Source organism: Myotis davidii, unplaced genomic scaffold (genome assembly GCF_000327345.1).
Source record: "Myotis davidii unplaced genomic scaffold, ASM32734v1 scaffold98, whole genome shotgun sequence".
NCBI classification, from domain to species: domain Eukaryota; kingdom Metazoa; phylum Chordata; class Mammalia; order Chiroptera; family Vespertilionidae; genus Myotis; species Myotis davidii.
Window position 1 is genome coordinate 121788 of NW_006294654.1, and position 19562 is coordinate 141349.

General features: G+C 39.9%; 1 protein-coding gene across 1 annotated transcript in view; it reads right to left on the reverse strand.

Moving 5' to 3' along the window:
• The window catches only part of PRUNE2 (prune homolog 2 (Drosophila)), a 206077-nt gene that overhangs the window by 15167 nt on the left and 171348 nt on the right, over positions 1-19562 (reverse strand). Inside the window, exons 13-18 of the mRNA XM_015567374.1 lie at positions 12356-12529; positions 9625-9633; positions 6559-6661; positions 5785-5916; positions 4569-4655; positions 380-478 (exon numbers count right to left, since the gene is read on the reverse strand). Of these exons, the coding sequence (XP_015422860.1) occupies positions 380-478; positions 4569-4655; positions 5785-5916; positions 6559-6661; positions 9625-9633; positions 12356-12529 (604 nt within the window). The remainder of the gene's footprint in view (positions 1-379; positions 479-4568; positions 4656-5784; positions 5917-6558; positions 6662-9624; positions 9634-12355; positions 12530-19562) is intronic.

The following is a 19562-nucleotide window of genomic DNA, read 5'->3' on the forward strand; positions in this document are numbered from 1 at the left end:
ACAAATAACTTTATATAAGGTGATAAAGAAATCCGTGCTATGCTCACACCCGATTGTGTCTGTGTGGAGTGGGAGACAGAGACACAAGTAACAGATGTGCTGTGTTAAATTTATGCTTTCTCCAAAATGATAGTAAAATTCAGGGTGAAAATGAGCACTAGTCAATACTTCCAAAGAAAGATTATGTGAAAAAGGATCTAAAAGAACAGAACAGTAATCTTGAGTTCTAAGATATATATATTACTGGAGAATATTTAATATTTCTTTTAACCATAAGATAATGCCATTTCCCTACTACTGAAGAAATGAGTTGTTTTCCAATCTCTTTTTCCGAACATGCAATATTTCTTACCAAATCTTCAGAACCATCAGGACTTACTTGATGATGCTCTCTGGAATCTGGATGCAATCCATTGGGATCAGCCCACTGAGCTCTGATAAGCTGCTGACATATTTAATTTTACTGCTGAATTTTGAACTAAAAAAAAGGAAGGAAAGAAAAATCTATGATTAGTTGCTCCTTCATCCTTCCTAAGGTCACTGCCTCTTCTTGAAAATCCCGGCATATTTAATACCTTGTCCCAGCACTCTCTTGAGCAGAAAGGATACATTATCTGAGTAGTTACTATGTGCCAGAGACTAAGTGGTTTATATAAATTATCTCATTTATTTCTTAGTACAGGCTAGTGCAGTAGGCACTCTTATTATTCTCTTTTTAAAGATAAGGTAACCGGGACACAGGGAGTTAAGTACTCACCACCAGTAAGTGGTAAAGCCTGGATTTATACTCTGGATTTATACACATGACCACCTGTGGTTCCTGCCACTCTGCACTGTCACTGGTTATGGTTTGCTTATTTGTTTATTTGTTTTTAACAAACAAAAATCTTGTCATTTTATTCTTCTTTCTTTTTTGTTTTTAGTTTTAGTTACATTTTAAATATTTTTAAAATTTTTCTGTAAAGTTTTAGTCTGAGAGTTCATTCCAGATGAACCAAAGTTAAAAACCGGTTCCAATGATTGGGTTTCAATCACAAACCACTTCCATCTAAATGATTAGATGTTTTATAAGAATGCATGTCTCTATTACTGGTGTAATTGAAAACTAATTTTAAAAATGCATTATTATTCCACTTGAAAGGGCACTTGATCAAGCATTGAATTTTTTCAGATGGTTTCAAATGAAACCATGGTTTCTCCCCAGTCTATTGGGATTGTGCTGAGCTGTCTGCCAACTGTACTTCCTTCTGTTTCAACTACTGTGCATTCTAGCAGGAAGCTTCTCAAGGTCATGTCTCTATGGATCTATCTTTCCATTTTACTTGCAGTTTTGACCCCGGGTCACTGGCTGTGCCTTGTGAGCAACTTCCTCCCCGTACAGTCACTTCTAGCCCTCCTGATGAGTCTTGGGTGAACGCACGCTACCAATGATATGCTACACTGGACCTCTTCCTTCCTCCAGATTATTGTGCCAGACTCAGGTTTTGATAAAAGACAGAGTGAATGGAGTGAGTGGGAGGAAGTAGGCACGCAAGGGGAAACCTCCATCTCCGGTGTTACGTTCGCTGGAATGTACAGTTCTCTAAACATGCCACCTCCTCTCCTTCTTGGTATATTTGTACCTGCTATTTCCTCTACCTGGTTTTAGTGAGCCAATCCTATTAGTTGGTCAAAATTCACCTTGCCCAGCCAGTGTGGCTCAGTGGTTGGGTGTCAACCTATGAACCAGGAGATCATGTTTTGATTCCCGGTCAGGACACATGCCCGGGGTTGCGGGCTGGATCCCCAGTGTGGGGTGAGCAGGAAGCAGCCAGCCGATCAATGATTTTCTCTCATCATTGATGTTTCTCTCTCTCTCCCTCTCCCTTTCTCTCTGAAATCAAGAAGAATGTATTCTTTAAAAAACTCACCTTGAAGGCTCATTCTTCTGGAAAGCTCCTCTCTCAATGCAACTCTCAGCCTTCTCCACCTTTGATCCCAGAACTCCCCCTCACCTTGAGTCATCACCCCTCATTGTGCTTTAATTGTACTCTGCTTTCTAATTGTTTATTGTATGCCTTTGCCTGCTTTGCCCTCTTTAAGGACAGCATCCGAGCTATTTAATTCATCAGTCTCCAGCACCTAGCCCAGTGCTTGGCACAACAGACTATTCATTTTTGAAAAGAAATGTGTCATAGCCGAAACCGGTTTGGCTCGGTGGATAGAGCGTCAGCCTGCAGACTGAAGGGTCCTCGGTTCGATTCCAGTCAAGGGCATGTACCTTGGTTGCGGGCGCATCTCCAGTAGGAGATGTGCAGGAGGCAGCTGATCGATGTTTCTCTCTCACACCCTCTCCCTTTCTCTCTGTAAAAAATCAATGAAATATATTTTTAAAAAAAGAAAAAGAAAGAAATGTGTCATATACCTCTCTCATAGCAGTTACCTTTTAGCATTTTACTTGCAGTTTTGACCCTGGGTCACTGGCTCTGCCTTGTGAGCAACCTTCCTCTCCATACAGTCACTTCTAGCCCTGCTAAGACTTGGGTGAACACACACTACCAACAACCTATAAAATAGACCCAAAATACATTTAAGTGGCCTCTTCTTTTGGGTGTAAAAGTTGGTTACATTGATGTGAATTGATTCAGAAGGGGGATATTAAAAGAGAGTCTTACATGATGGAACTGTAAATACAATGTGTAAGTACAAATGTGTGGTCTTCAGAATTAGGCAGATAACTGGGTTCAAAGCCTGAGTTTCACTTACATGTTACTTTCGACCTGGGGTTGACAAACTGCAGCCCACAGGTCACAGTCAACTTGTTAACTGCTTTTTACAGTTCTAGAGCTAAGAATGGGTTTTATATTTTTTAAGTGGTAGGAAAAAAATATCAAAAACAAGAATATTTTGTGATGTAAAATATTTAGAAAAATCAATTTCAGTATCATAAATCAAGTTGTACTGAAACACAGCCATCCTTATTGTTTATATATTGTCTGTGGCTGCTCCTGCCCCACAATGGTGGAGTTGGGTGCTTGTGACTGAGATGATACGACCCACAAAACCTACAATATTTATTCTCTGATCCCTTACACAGTGGGTTTGCTGGCTCCTGCTTTAGACAATTCATTTGGCCTCACTGATTCTCAGGGTTTTTTCCTGTATCACGAAAACAGTAAACAGTACTTCCTTCAGAAGACTGTCATGAGGATGAAATGAAATAATGCACGTAAGCATCAATAAATGTAAGCCATTATTATATGTAATTTACCACAACACTATTTGCTATTGTTGTTGTAGTCATTATTATTGTATTGAAACTCCCTTCAATAAATGTTGAATTTTAACAATTTTCAATATTTTTATAGTAATAAACATTTTGTGATTTATCAACAAGAAATATTTGTTTTGTAAAGACTGAATTATTAAAAAAATCATCAAGTCCATATCAGTTCTAATGTTTACTTTTTACACATTAAACTTTTTATAAGCTATTCACTGTACATGAATTCCTACTCCTTTTCAAAGGATTTTCTGCTATTATTAAAATAAATGTTTCTTTGTATACTTTAAATATTTCATGTTATTTTTAAGGCAATTTGACATGGCATAGCAAAGAGCTAACCTTGTCAGAGGAAAATTAGATTGAATCATGCCACTCAATTGTCGTAAGTAGAAAATGGGAATGTTAAATAATTATAAGTGAACACTGAGCAAAAAGGTAGAATTTGGAAGGCACAGTAAAATTTATGTTAAAAAAGGGGGAGGGAATTTTAACCTCAATTTTTTTTCTCCAGAAGTAAGGTTAGCAGAATTTTGCTTAGGGATTCATCAATAACTCTGAGGTAGAAAAATGTCAGTTTATCTAATCTGTATCCTGATGTTAGGCAATACTTTATTTTATTATATTTTTAAAGTTCTCTAGAAAATGCATACTATCTCCTTCATTTAACTGTTCCAAGTCTTTCTATGTTATGACATCTATCTTACTTTTCTGTGCATTCCCAAAATGTAAGGGTATATAGCATGTGGGACAACATAAATGATGAAAAAATATTCACTGAATTGAACCAAAAGGAAACTGAGAATCCTCATGAGAGATTTAAAACAGCTGTCATCAAGGCTACCCAGACTCTTTACCTAACTTTGGTGACCCACATATTTGTTCAAGAAAAATAGAACAATTAAGATAAGACATGGCTCTTGCTTCTGTCCTTGGTTTTTGTCTTTATTTTCTATTGTCATGTTACTCTGTCTTTTCTATTCTCTTTACCATATATCACTTTAAAAGTATTGTCTATTCCTTTGTGTAAGATGACATGGAAACCCACCCTGTCATCTTTTATATTTACAGCAACTCACATAGAGATCATGCTTTATAATAATTGGCGGTGAAACAATCATTATGAAATAATGCTCACTCTTAATTAGTGTCTCTCACTGGATAGTCTAATGTATCTTTCCAGGAAAGGCAGAGGCAAATATCTTCCTAAATACCCTCTTAGTTTATGAATTCTTGTTTATAGGTCAATTAATTTTTAAAAAATCTACTAATAATGCTTTTACTTTTACTATAATAATAATCAAACCTTATAAAAGGTCGTGTCACTGCAAGGAGTGTTCTGATGAACCAAGATGGATGAACAATGATGAATGATTTCAAATTCTTCCGCAACCTAGTTTGAAAAAGGAAAAACAATTACTCATAACCCATTTTTAGTGGGAATTAAAAAAGAAAGCATGTTCCCAAATAAGAATATATACACAGAGTTCTAGGCAAGTTTCTATTACCAATAGGGAAAGTATAGAATAGTCATAATTCATAAAAAATGCTTTTTGATATGTAATTTGAAACTTTTGTGATTCAAGCCTTATTTTCGCAGAATAAATGTAAACTAAAGTGGTTGTATTCACAGAGTCCATAAATCTATAACCATTATGGCATATTTTTGCTTAACAATGCTTTTCATTTTTGTCAGGGTTATCCTTACTATTTTGAAAAGTACACTTTTACAAGCAACTTAATTTATTTGATCTCTGAGCCTTGGTGTCTTCTTACATATAGTGAAAACAGAAACCATATATCAAGTGGTTGTTTGGCCTGCAGGTTACCATTTTAATATTCTTGACTTTCAGGCACATTTTTCAGCGTTAGTAATGCTACTTTATGAATGTTTGGATCATTAAACGAATTTTAGTTACTGTAACAGGGCACGCATGTGCTGTTATGTAAGGAGCTACATCTAAGTGGATGCCACACCCATCATAGATATCATAAACTGGTATGTTTATTATGACAGTTTCCCTGTACATGGCAATAATGTGTTTTGTTCTATTAAAACCAGTACGAATGAAAGTAAAATATCTTGAATGAGGGGCACCCAAAGGCACCTTATGGGCTAGTGGTTAACATGAATTAACAGTGAATTCTGAAATAAGAGCTCAACATTTTCCAGAATCACAATAAACCCAATGCACATTAATAGCATCAAGATCACATGGCACGAGTAGAGAATTGTAGATGCTGGTTTAGCAGCTCAAATTGCGCCTCGGTGTGGCAATAACATGCAGAGTTTAAAGCACAGTTTGGTCATTAGGTCTGACACTACAACATTTAACAAAATCGGGGGAGGATTTGCTGGGGCACCAAGTGACACTTTGATTAATATGTTATCATTTATTATCTCAACTCTGCATAATTCCATGTTCCTAAAATATAACTGCACTTGGGTAGACTAAGAGGGAGTCAGAAATAGGAATTATTGAGAAAGTAAAATTAGGGATTAAATAATGGAGCCCACCTACCGTCTGTCAATCATCTGGTAGCATTTCTTCATCCAGCCCAGCCCTGGCATCTTCCGTCTTGGGGTTGCACCATTCAAGTACACAATCATATAATCTTCAGCTACCATCAACTCTAAAGTACTTATTACATATCTGATCACAGGAAGGAAGAGGAGTGTTTTCAGTTCTCACATGAAATACTTCATCTTGTCTACACCATCATTAGATAACATTTAAATGACGGGGTGTAAAACATTTGAGAATGGTTGTGCATATTACCTCTTCACCTGGAGAAGAATGCAGTTACCTAAGATCATTTCTGAGAGTGAGTACTGTTCATTTAAATATCATTTATCTTTTTTTTTTTTTAATGCAGGTACACTAAAAATATGTGTGGGTAAGAAACCTAACTTTCAAAAATGTCAACAATGTTATCATATACTAAGGGCAACCCAGATTAAATAAGGACAGATCTAAATGAAGCCAGGTTCTCATCTGTTGACTAAGAACATGTTATCGGGGAACAAATATTAGCACTTCACCCAGAGGAAATGTTACAGCATTTTAAAATGCAGGCCAAGCTGTGTTCGTTTAGTTTTCAAGCCATTCTACTGACAAGAGTGACTTTAAAGGTTTTAGTCTCTTGAGCAATGTTCCTAGACAGAGATTTCATTGGCTTTTTTCTCAAAGGCTTAGCACAGTCTACATCACTTATTTCCTTTTATTAAAGATGCTGATCTGCCATACATGCCCACAGACATTAACTCAAAGCACTTTGTTGTAAGTATCACTCACAGGAAAAGATTTTCCATGACATAGTGGTAATCCGCCCGACTGCTGTCTGGCAGAAAACAGGCGGCAAACACAATGATGGCATTTAGGCCATCCCCATAGTATCCTGGGAGACAAACAAAAAGACATTTGTAACCAATTGAAAGCTTTAACAAGATAATATTTAACCTAAAGAATAAATCTGGAAGCCTTGGCAAGTGTGTGGATGTGGTTGTAACAGATATATCTTTAATTGAGTATTATACAGACTATACTTTTATAAGTATATACATATATAATTATTTCCCAGTGGTTAACATATATGTTATCTAGAGTCTTAAATATAGTGTGTGAATATATTTGCATATATCGGCTACCCATATATTATGAACGATTATATGTGTTGTACATGGTCATGCCTGGGTGTATAAATACTCAACTTATCAAAGGATAGGAGCAACACCTTCTGATTTATGGGTTTCTAATTTATATATTTTAAGAACTAATACTTCTTTTCCTTTCATGGCTATAAAAAAAAAGGTCCAGAGTAGTTCACATTTTCAGCTCTTTTAAATTTTAACTTGAAGGGAAAACTTAGTCACCAAATTCCACTACAATCTCCAACTCACAGGCTTCAGCGACCAGATGCTTGTGAGTAGACAAGTAACCGCCTTGGCTTTGGTTTGGAGGACTGGTTCCCTGTGATCTCCAGGTGCAACAGTCGGTGAGGGAAACACTCTCAGGTAGAGATAACTGGGCACAGAAATCAGAGCCTCGTCTCTTAGAGAAAGGGCAAACTCAAGAAGGGTTGGTCTGGAGTTTTAGGAAAATAGATGCTTTGGAAAAAACTGGAGAATTACTTCTTGCCAACATGGGTGGAGGGTGGAGTTCTATTTGCAGATGGTGGTGAGAAAATAAGAGTCAGGAGATGCAGACAAGTGTGTTATTGAAACTCCAAGGGCCAAGGAAAATGCAGAGATATCTCGGGACATTTTACCCACTTTGGAAAGCTCGGCTCCATCCTTTAATCAATCTCTGGGTTCCCTTAGAGCTCATCTTTGAAATTCATGGCAGCGGTTGATCAGTTTCCCACGGGTTTGTATATGGGATCTCGCGTGTCTTCCAAACTTCAACATGGAAGCAATGCACTGTAGGGTCATGTTTGTTTCCCACGGGTTTGTATATGGGATCTCGCGTGTCTTCCAAACTTCAACATGGAAGCAATGCACTGTAGGGTCATGTTTGTTTCCCACGGGTTTGTATATGGGATCTCGCGTGTCTTCCAAACTTCAACATGGAAGCAATGCACTGTAGGGTCATGTTTTTATATCCCCTTTTAAACACTTGCAATTTTTGTCGTATCACATAGTTCTGAACTTCAGAATCATTACAGAGATTTCCTCAAAGCTCTGAGGGGGAGGACAGGACACACGCTCACGCCTGATCCAGTCCTCTCAGAACTCAGTGTGTCTCATTCTTTCTGAACTCTAAATACCTCTCTGGTGATGCCAAGGCAGTAAAATACTGGCTGGATATAGATTTGGATGGGGCTTAACTTTTGAAAGGCAGTTTAATAAGACGTTCTCTACAAAGAAAGAGTGGGATTCTACCACAAAAGAGGTGGAGAAGAGAGTGATACCATCTAAAAATATATCAAATTATGGGTTCATGTGTATTACTAATTTGAGGTTGTATACAGTGTTTACAGAAGATGCTACCTATGTAAATCTACATCTGATGCAACACATGTTTGTGAAACAGGATTGCAGTAGCTTCCCTCTGGACTCTTTGCCTTAGTTCCATCTTTTCCAATATGTCAACATTTGCCAACACACTTTTAGAATGTGATATGAAGGAAAATGACAGTGATATATTTCAATACAAGAAGTATTTGTTCCTCAGAACAATTTTATTTAAGAAGCTTTAAAATGGAAATTCATAAAGGATAAGTTGACTTAGCTACTCTAATCCTACCCCATGAAGGTATGCAATGCGGACTCAGCACAATGAAGAAGGTGGCTTCATCAGAAGAGACTACAGACATAATGAATCCAGCTTAAAAGCAGGTGCAAAAGCATCCTTTGGAAAGCATCTTTCTAAATGTAGCTGTCTGGCTGCCAGAATAACATCAAGATCATGACTGTGCAGTTGCTTTGATTTCTTTTTCTATTTCTGAAGAATTTTTAAGAGTTTCTCAAAAAATGAAAGCCTGGGGTTTATGAACAGTATTTCAGAGGTCGTCTTAAATGGCAGTTCAGATCTGTGTCCGTGCTGTCTGTCCTTGGAACGCTGTCATGTTCACTGGAGTTCATGTAACCAAACAAATGCTTAAGGGCCAACTTACCACCTCCTGACCATTGTCTAAGTCAGGAATGGCTCTACATAAAAATGACAAAAATTTACAAAGACGGCTTTTTGTACTTTGGGGCACCTGAACACTTGGAAGGGAAGAAAAGAGAGAGGGAGGAAACAGGAGGTGTATGAAAGGAAATGGAAGGAAAAGAGCTCCTCAGGAGAGTTCTCCGTCTAAGTCAAGAGCTGGTGCCCTTGTTGACAGGCTTTGGAGATACTGTAAATAGCAACGGCTGACAAAGTGCAATGACCAGAATGAGTGAACCATTCCCTCTTGTCCCTCACAGATTTCCTCAAGGGGATTGGCTAACCCGATTTCTATTCTAAATATGCAGCTTCCTCGTGTGAAGTTGCCCGTGAGCAACTGCATGATGCATTTGAAATTTGGGTTTTAAAAATGTGTGTTTCATTAGCCTCTCTTCTCAATGGCCGTAAGGTGAATTCAGAGCATGTGTGCCGAGGTGAGTGAGCAATCCCACCATGGTGCCTCCTGAGACCCACTGAAGCAGTGATGCAAACCTTACCTGAGGCAGAACAGACAGGCATGAAAGGGACGTAACACAAGTTTGCTGGCCCGCAAATGGAATGGAGACAGAAGGAAAGATGCCACAGTCACAACCAAAACATCACACTCACACACACACACACACACACACACACACACACACACACACCAGCCAGTAACTCTTCTCATTCTTTCCAGGATCATTTGTCCAGCAACACGGCAGAGAAGGTTACCTGAATCTCCTATAATGAAAGAAGTGAAAAAAAAAACACAACAAAAACAAGAAAGGAAACTCCTTGTTACAATGCTATGGCACAACTGCCTTTGGTCATTTAAATATATTCTCTGCTTCAAGTTCAAAAAAGCCAGTTCTGGCCTCAGAGTGACCCCACGCTGCTGGCGGATCCAAACCACCCAGCCCTCTCTTTGCTTTTTTATTTAAGCAGATGGCAGGAATATTGGTCACCCTCTTATGATTGATGAAGTGATTGAAGCCCATAGAAGTTATGTGATTAATTATCAAGATCACAAATTAATTCCTGGAAAAATTGGGTCTTGAACCTCGTTATTGTAAATGTGTGCAGGGCCTCTGACAATAGCTCACATCGAGGTCACTAAAGCAGAGGACCGTATTATTTGTTCAAAGACTGCTCTCCCACACTGATATTCCCAACCAGTATGGACACCTGGTAAGGCCTTGTTTCTGGTTAATTTATGCAGCTCTTTTAACCACCCCCAACTCTCATCTTGCAATTGCACAGAGCACAACAGCTGGCACTTCTCTGTTGGCCTGAATGGGAAAACATCCTTATAGCAAAATGCAAGACACCAAAACAAGATCCCCATCCACGGTGGGGTGCTGCTTTTTAAATGCTCATCAGAAGCCAGGATGGCCTACTCCACAGACTGGTAACTAAGGAAGGCTGCCTTCTCATCACTAAGGTCTCAGAAAGTGGTGTGAGCTTCCAACACAGAAGACAAAGCTCTGACAAATTCAGAAGCAACATCTGAACGATCTGTGCCTACGGAGCACACAAGCTGTTCAGGGCATAGGAAGGGGCGGCATCGCGCTAACGTGCTAGATGGGTGCAGCCAGAGGCACACTCATGCAGGCCAGTGCCCAGAGAAAGACGAGGTGGAGCTGGGGGTAGGAAAGGTGGGCTTGTCTTCCAAACTGGACAGTCACACAGACAAAAACCGAACTCAGCAACAGAACGAAGAGGAGCTAATGCCAATGGGAACAGGTGGCAGGGATGAAGGGCACAGCAAACCAGGTCATCCCTGAGGGGTCAGCTCAGTTATATCCCAGGGGACGTGACAGGCTGAAGCAGGGCTTTTTCTGTCCCTCCTGTGTTGATGATAACAACTTTCTCCTAATTCAGGCAGCAGACTCACTCACACAACCCACATACTTTTACTGTGGTGGAAAGAACAGGCAGGGGGGTGTACTGGAGGGACAAGAGGTGTTAGGAGAGCAGCGGAGCAGGGAGCCTGCCTTCATTACAACCAACGGCTCTCCATTTAAGACCAAGGGGTAGAAATGTATAAATATTATCACTGTTCTACACTTGTTTGTCCTTTTTTAAGAATGAACACAGGCTACTTTTATAGTTAGCCTCTGATTTGTTTTTTATTTCCAAACAAATCATACCCCCTTTGTGCCCGATGGGTGGTACAAAGGAGGCATGGCCTTCTGGGAAGATCTGGGTGACGTTCAGGTTGTGGTTTTCATCATACCAAAGGGTTGGCTCTATGACCACTTGTCTGTCACCTCCGGGAGGTCAGGCCAGCTCTATTCTGAAGGGCTATGGGAAAGTTTCCCTCAGAGGAAATGGCCCCAGCCCACAGCACTATCTGGGGGACATATTGCCATTTCAGGCCACTCTGTGAAGCAGGGAAAAGGAAGGTCATGGCTGAGGACACCTATTGGCATTTTCCTTCACTGTCATGGTTGGAGTCCCTGGGTGGTCAGATACTTACCTGCAGGGAGCAATGCATGGGCTGGAAAGTGGAAAATTTGCTGGTGGAGGGAAATTTGATTGAAAAATACAAAATGTCCTTCTGCCAGTTAGAAAACAAAAGCTAGGAGTTTAATGTTGTCCCAAGATGCTTATTTCCCTGTCCTTGATGAGGAAGAGGGAAGAATGTTTGCCTTGTCAGCTTACACTGTTCCGGAACAGCCGAGTGGTTAGGGGGGTGCCTCGGGACTGCAGGGAAGGAGTGCATGCAGCAGAAAAATAAAAAAGCTGTCGATGCTTTCTGAAGTTGACCACGTTCAATGTGTTGCTCATCTGACTTGTTGTGAATCCCAGATTAGTCCAGGCTCTGAAGCTCCAAGAAAGCACTGGAAATACGAAACACCACTTGTTCTCCAATCACCACTGTCCTCCCTTGCCCCTCACTAAGCACGTGGAGGTTTTGGCTGGAACTGGCTGTTGTCAGGCAGAGGTGTAATGGAGTTTAGAGAAAAGCCAGTTTCAGGGAGGGGGAAACAATGACAAGACTGAGTCTAAAAAGATTTCCTAAAGCTTCTGAAGAGGATTCAAAATACTATTTTGTGATTAGAAGCAGCTCTACTATAGTGATCTTATTGCAGGCTAAGGTAGTATGGACTCAAAAACAATTCAATTAAACCCTACAACCAACCCAAATGAATTCTGAACAGACATTATTAAACTGGACAACTCTGGCTTTCAAAAAAATTTGCATAGAAGATGATAACTATCAGATCTGTGATATGAAAAGCATTTTTTCACATTGGAAAATTATTTTTGCATAGTCGGCTTTGCAATGTTTATAGAATTGGGTGTGAAGTGATATATTTAGCTCTACAGTTCCCCTAAACATTGACTGCCCAACAGGGTCTGTGGGGTGCCATGCTGCAGAGAGCCCTAGTTTCATTTTCTAATAAAAATATAAGGCTGGCCGCTCCCCCGTTCCCAGATCCACAAAGAGCTGGACTACCTCCGTGAGAAATGACTCTCCTGTAGGGCTCGATGACCTTCATGTCAATCCGCTGCTCTTGTTCTCCAATCACCACTGTCCTCCACAGCCGGTTGTCCTCCCGCTCCTCTTCGGCCGTATACTCCGGAATGGACTCGGACTCTTGGCCAGACTCTTTGTTGGCCGTGGCATTCTCTGGAAAGCAAGCACAGAGCCAGGCTTCGTTGAAGGAGCAAGGCCTTTACCGTTGAGTCAATTCAACAACCAGCTGCCTCCTGTCAGAGTCAACCTGATGGAACTGCCTATTTTATACAAATCACAGCGCTTCGCACCATCCTGACCACATAAACGACACTCAGGGAAGTCTGAGGATTCACTGACTGAACAACCAGATACATTGCTAAGATCAAGCGGAGGGTGGGGACAGATGCAGGGCTTGAGCTGTCCTTTGTCCGTAGTGGCCCAAGAGGGGATAGGCTGTACCAGCTCATCCTTGGTCATATAGGGTGAAGACCACAGGCCTTTCTGATGGGGTAAAAGGCTATTATCAGGTCCACATAATCTTGTTTTCCTTGGGCCACATTTCCTGGTGTATCCTGAGTGTGCAAGGCCTTAGTCTTTTGATGATATCACAGTCTAGGGCAGCCGTGGGCGAACTACGGCCTGCGGGCCAGATCCGGCCCATTTGAAATGAATAAAACTAACAAACAAAAAAAAGAGACCATACCCTTTTATGTAATGATGTTTACTTTGAATTTATATTAGTTCACACAAACACTCCATCCATGCTTTTGTTCCGGCCCTCCGGTCCAGTTTAAGAACCCATTGTGGCCCCCGAGTAAAAAAGTTTGCCCACCCCGGTCTAGACCCCTGCTCTGAGACTCTTACAATGGAGCGGAACCTCCGTCCCTATTTGGAGCATATCTGGACATAAATTTGATATACTGCCCATGAACTTTTCAAAACATGCTAGAGCAAGATTTCCCAGGAAACACAAGAAAGTAACTCTGTAGACCAGAAATGTTCCAAGGCCCCAAATTCTCAAGACTCCTATTTATAGGTGCATAAGGCAATAAAAGAAGCCCACTGAGCATCTTGGGGGAGAAATTTACTACCCACTCTTGTGCATCCAGAAAAAGCACTCATGTTACATTTTTTAAAAGAATAAACAGCAATGGTTTCTGTTTTTGCTTCAAGTACTAGCAGAGTTTAACAATGATTAATCTTTATAGGTTTAAGTAATTTGGAGGAAACGATTATTGATAACTTTCAAAATAATTCTGTGAGATATTACCAATTTTTTCTTTCTTTTAAAAATATGTTTTTATTGATTTCAGAGAGAGGAAGGGAGAGGTAGAGAGAGAGTGAGAGAGAGAGAGAGAGAGAGAGAGAGAGAGAAAAACATCAATGATCAGAGAGAATCACCAATCAGCTGCCTCCTGCACATCCTCTACTGGGGAGTGAGCCCACAACTCAGGCATGTGGCCTGCCTAGGAATAGAACCGTGACCTCCTCATTCATGGGTCAATGTTCAACCACAGAGTCACACGAGCCGGGCTATCCTATTTTTCCATTCAAGGAAATGACCTTTGATTTACTTATATTCTTTTTATGGGACTTGGATAATAATAGCAATACTTTGAGTACCTACCATGTGTCAGGCACAGTAGTGGGTATTATACTAGACATGATACCAATGCAAAAACTAACTGAAGTAGTTACCTTAGGTCACAGAGTCAGAAAACAAATATAGTCAAACCCTGACCTTTTCTACTCTTCTAAGCTATCACATTGTAACTCAAATGTGTGATTGTCTCATTCTTGTTTATTTTACTATGAGGCTGTGAGTTCCATGGGCTAAGGAGTTCTGCCCGAATTACCTTTAATATTCATCTTCACACTTAGCTTGGAAACCTGCACAGACTACTCAATAAAAATGGGGAAGGTGAGTGGGTAAATAAAGCTTTGACAAGTTCTTGGAAATATAGGCAATCTGTAAGGAAGCCACAACAAAGCTATTATGCTCCAGAAGATTCCGTAAGACACATTCAAACATGTCTAATTTACCTGTGACTTAGAATAATAAAATGAAGTCCAGTTGGGAAGCAATCCTAGGCTTTTTTGCCAACACCAACAGCTACCACCACCCACAGAGCCTTGCCGCTCCCGGCCTCCTCTGTGTTCCCACCAGCGCTCAGCAGCTCACTAAGGATGGAAAGCAGCAGCCTTTGGCTTCAGATCAAGCACGGTGTTGCTGCTATAAATCCATCCATCTGCATATGGAATCCCTTCCTGCTTCTCCCTTCCTGTTGGGTTAAGGCCCTTGGATGCTCCTCTTAGCTCCCTTCCAGGGACCCTGTTTTCCATCTGGTCTCTGTGCCTGCAGAACTCTGGGCTCTGTTGTTGGTTTGTCTTTTGATGCTGCTCTATACACAGGCTCTCCCCTGCAATGAACTCACCATCAACCAACCCTCTTCATCCTGTTTGAGACTTTTTGGCCAGCTCTAAATTGGCCTGGGTGATCAGTGTGGGCTTGTTTTGTTTTCTGCATGCTTTACTGAGGCTACTTCATTTCAAAGTTTTGTACACTATATTCTTTTTTTCTGATTATAAAAGTAAAACACACTCACCCTGGGCAGTGTGCTCAGAATTTAGAGTGTTTGCCCAAACACTTTAGGGTCTCGGGTTCGATTTCCCGTCAAAGGTACGTGCCTGGGTTGCAGGTTCAATCCTTGACCCTGGTCGGGGCATGTGTGGGAGGCAACCAACCGATATATTTCTCTCACATCAATGCTTCTCTCTCTCTCTCTCTCTCTCTCTCTCTCTCTCTCTCTTCCTCTCCCTCTCTCCCACTCTCTCTAAAAATCAATGGAAAAATATCCTCTGGTAAGGATTAACAACAATAACAACAAAAGTAAAACACACCAATAAAAGTATAAGCAATATGAAATTGATCATGAAAACAACAAAAATCTTTAATGCCACTCTCACTCACTGTTTGATATGTATTCTTCTTCCTATGTGCATGCACACACATACACCTTTCCCCTCCACATGTGTGATTATTCCAGATATTCTGCATGTTCTCTACACACTGTTCTACAATGTGGTCCTCTTCAATAATATCACACAGGCTCCTTTCTGTCTCAATGTATATAAACTCCGTTTTTAAAGTGGCCTTAGAGGCCTGGCCGAGTAGCTCAGTTGCTTAGAGCACTGTCCTGATATGCTGAGGTTTCAAGTTTGATTTCCGGTCAGTGTGCATACAAGAATCAACCAATGAATGCATAAAAGTCAGAGCATATACAAGAAGCAACCAGCGAATGCATAAATAAGTGGAACAATTGATATGTCTCTTGCCCTTCCTCTCTCTTTCTCTCTCTCAAATCAATCAATCAATAAATAAAAGTAGCCCCAGTTCCATTCTGCTGATGTCTTTTAGTTTATCAATCCCATAGGGATAGAAATTTAACTTTATTTCATTTTGGTTTTGTTCCTTGGAAAGAATTTGCTTTAGTAAATATCTTATACTGGTATCTTACTTCATTCGGGTACCTTCTGCTATAGGTTAAGCGTCTAGCAATGGAATGCTGGATCAGAGGGTGTAAGCACCGAAGGTTTCTATGAACATTTCTACCCTGAAAAATAGGGCACCAAAATATATGAAATTTATTTTGTCAAAAACACTGGAGCTTATCAAAATTTCTAACCCCTGACAATTCAGGGTGAAACCTGTCTCTTTATTGTTTTAATTTGTATTTATTTAATTATTAAAGAAGGTGAGAATTTTTCATTTTATTTATTTTTTGTCAATCTTCACCCAAGGATAATTTTTTTCCCCATTGATTTTTAGAGAGAGAGCAGAAGGGAGAGAGAAGGGAGAGAGAAACATGGATGTGAGAGAAACAGAAACATCAATCAGTTACCTCCCAGCTGGGATCAAGCCTGCAACCCAGGTACATGTTCTTACTTAGGAATTGAACCTGGGCCCTTCAGTCTGTGGGCCAACACTAACCACTGAGAAAAACTGGCCAAGGCAAGAAGGTGAGAATTTTTAAGTGCTTATTGGCTATTTATATTTCTTTCACGGACAGGGAAGCACTTTTAAGTCCCTTACCTATTGTCCTTATTGGTTTATGGGAGTTCTTTATATAGAACTTTGTCACGTACTGCACTTATTTTCTTGCCTTATGCTTTCCTTTTAAATTTGTGTTTTTTAAATGTAAATATATTTTATGTTGTTGACTCTATCCATTTTTATCTTTATGTTTTTTTATTATCTATACTAATAAAAGCATAATATGCTAATTAGACTGGACAGCCAAACGACCTTCTGGACGAAGCCAGGGCCAAGGCAGAGGCAGTTAGGGGTGATTAGGCAGGCAGGCAAGCAGTTAGGGGCAATCAGGCAGGCAGGCAAGTGGTTAGGGGTGATCAGGCAGACAGACAGAGGGGTTAGGGGGGATCAGGCAAGCAGGCAGGTGAGTGGTTAGGGGCGATCAGGCAGGCAGGCAGAGGGGCTAGGAGCCAGCAGTTCCAGATTGCGAGAGGGATGTCCAACTGCCTAAACTGGCAGTCAGACATCCCCCAAGGGGTCCCGGATTTTGAGAGGGTGCAGGAAAGGTTGAGGGAACCCCCCCCCCCCGTACAAATTTCGTGCATCAGGCCTCTAGTTGCATCATAATAAGAAAGGACACCTTTACTTTAAGAATATGTATACACACACACATTTTTCTACAGTTTATTTTTAGAAAACAACAGTACTATTACTAATTTTAGTATAAAATTTTGAGGCTGGACTATTTTATGAAATGTTATTGCTAATGTTTCAGAGGGTGAGAGCTGGCCAGTTGCCGGGGTTCCTTCTCCTTCCCCACCTCTGAGGGCTGGTATAAATGGGCAAAAGAAATTATTTAAGAGCTAGAGGTACATCTCTTAAGGTTCATTTTTATAATTCCACAATATAAGCTAGTCAAAAGTAAAGCTAGCTTTATTTACTTCCTTGAATTAGCACTATCCACCTGATCTTAATAACAATTCTGCTATAACTATAAATTACCATCCTCCTCCTAGCCATCATTTTCTCACTATTGTGAAAATTTTCAGGTCTTATTTAACTCTCTATTCCCCAGGTCCTCCAGATTTCATTATTGGTGTCATGCCATCTCCACTAAGAAATGCTTGATTTTCTTTGTCTCTTTTTTCTCAGTAACAGATTTTTCTCTCTGGCCACTGTTGAAGTCAACTAAGCCTGGTACACAGGGAGGTGTCAACTTGAACCTTTTCTCCCATGTTTTGTGAAATGACTTAATACACAAGCTCCTGAATGATTTAGTGCACAAGCTCTTAAATGCTATACGGACTACAGTAAGAAATCCACCATTGCTGTCATTACGGACTCATTAGAAATGATGTCAGCTGTGGCCTTCAGTTGGGGACGTACATCTAGGGAAGGTGACTAGCTGTTTCTGTTGTGATATTGCACTGATGATGTAAATAACCTTAAAAGACGTTATGTTTAAACTTTTTCTTGTTAGAGGAAAGACATCCTGTACTCAGTAAACAAGTTTCTAACATTTTTATGGTGATAAAGAGCAGACAAGCAATACATTTAAATGCAAAAACTCATCATACAAAAGTACAAAGAAAAATCAACCTTTCAGACCACACCATTACAGCACAAGGTTGCTTGTGGGTCAAATAAAATAACCTCCACACTTGATTAGTTTATATGCAGAGTTAAAACATGGACTTGATTCTATAAGCTGCTTGCCTGCTGGCTGTGAAAATAGTGGAAGACAGCAAACAGGGAAGTTAAATGAGGTGACTCCCTGACCATTTGAAAAAGTTCGGGGTACCTTATTCACAGGGAAAACTCTAGTTACAGGTTAGTTTTAGAAAAGGTAGCTTAAATACAGTAACTAAACATCACTTAGGAAGAACAAAAATATAAAAGCACAGGAATATTTTTTTAACATTCTTATCAGAAATATTCAGGCTAAAATTCTTTATCATTTTTCCATTTCTCTTATGAAATGCCTTTGCTGAGATATGGATTGTGGTAAAAATAACTTTGCAGTTGGTTTGGAAAACAGAAATAGGTCATCATCTTTTCTGACCTTTGGATATATTGAAGTTTTTAAGATTAGTATAATGAAGCATTAAAAAGAAAACTCAGACTTCCTTTAATAGAAAGACTGACCTCCTAAGTCCTTCACTACCTACATATTTCTCATATCTTTGGCACTTGTAAATATCAAAGGAAATCCAACCTTAATTATATCAGTACTTTGAATGATATTTTCCAACTATTTGGACACAATTTTTAAGAGAAAATTGCTTGGAAGTAAAAACCAATTTAACATCTTTTGATAGTGAAATTCAAAATTTTTTCATTAAGCAAAATCACGGTGTGGGAAAATAAACTGGCAGTAATGGTTGGTCATTAGCTACTGTGTAAAACAGGCAATGACTTGAATGCCCTTCAAGAACATGGCCAAGCAAGAACCCTCAGTCATGAAAATGGCTGAATAAAATGGGGAGTAAATGCGAGGGGTGCTATCAGGGTTGGCTTCAGATATGTGAGCCCAACCTAGACAGCTCTCTCTTAGTCATGGTCAGTATATTTATGGAGAAGCAGGATGGCCCAGGAGTCAAGGGCAATAACTCAGGGCTTAAGTGCTGGCTCTGACATTTACTAGTTGTGTGACCTTTGGGAAATTACTTAACCTCTCTGTGCCTCAGTGTTCTTATCTTAAAATAGGGAAATAGCTATTCATAGCATTGACATAAGGATTAACATAGTTAATGTTTATAAAGTAGCTAGCACAGATCCTGGCACATAGTAAGCACTACGGAAGTGTTCATTAAATAGAATAAATTACTGACCAGACACTTTTGGAATACTGTGCCTTAAAAACTCCAATTTTGTTTAGAGTGTATATGCCCAGTTTCAAAAGCTCACACAAGAAACCCAAAACACATGCAGCTTTCAAGCACTGATTTCATAATTTGGGACTAAAATGTATTCCATCCCTTTCAACACAGTCAGCTCTCCATGTCTACATGTTTATAAAATACAGCTATTCAGATTGACTTTGTGTTTTCAGTGTCTGATGTTTTTGTTTAAAAGTGTCTAAACATTCATCTTTCATCTGACAATCAGGGTGGACTTTAACATTCAAGTTATATTCAAATTCTGTCCTGTGAATTTAAGACCTAAAAGTAG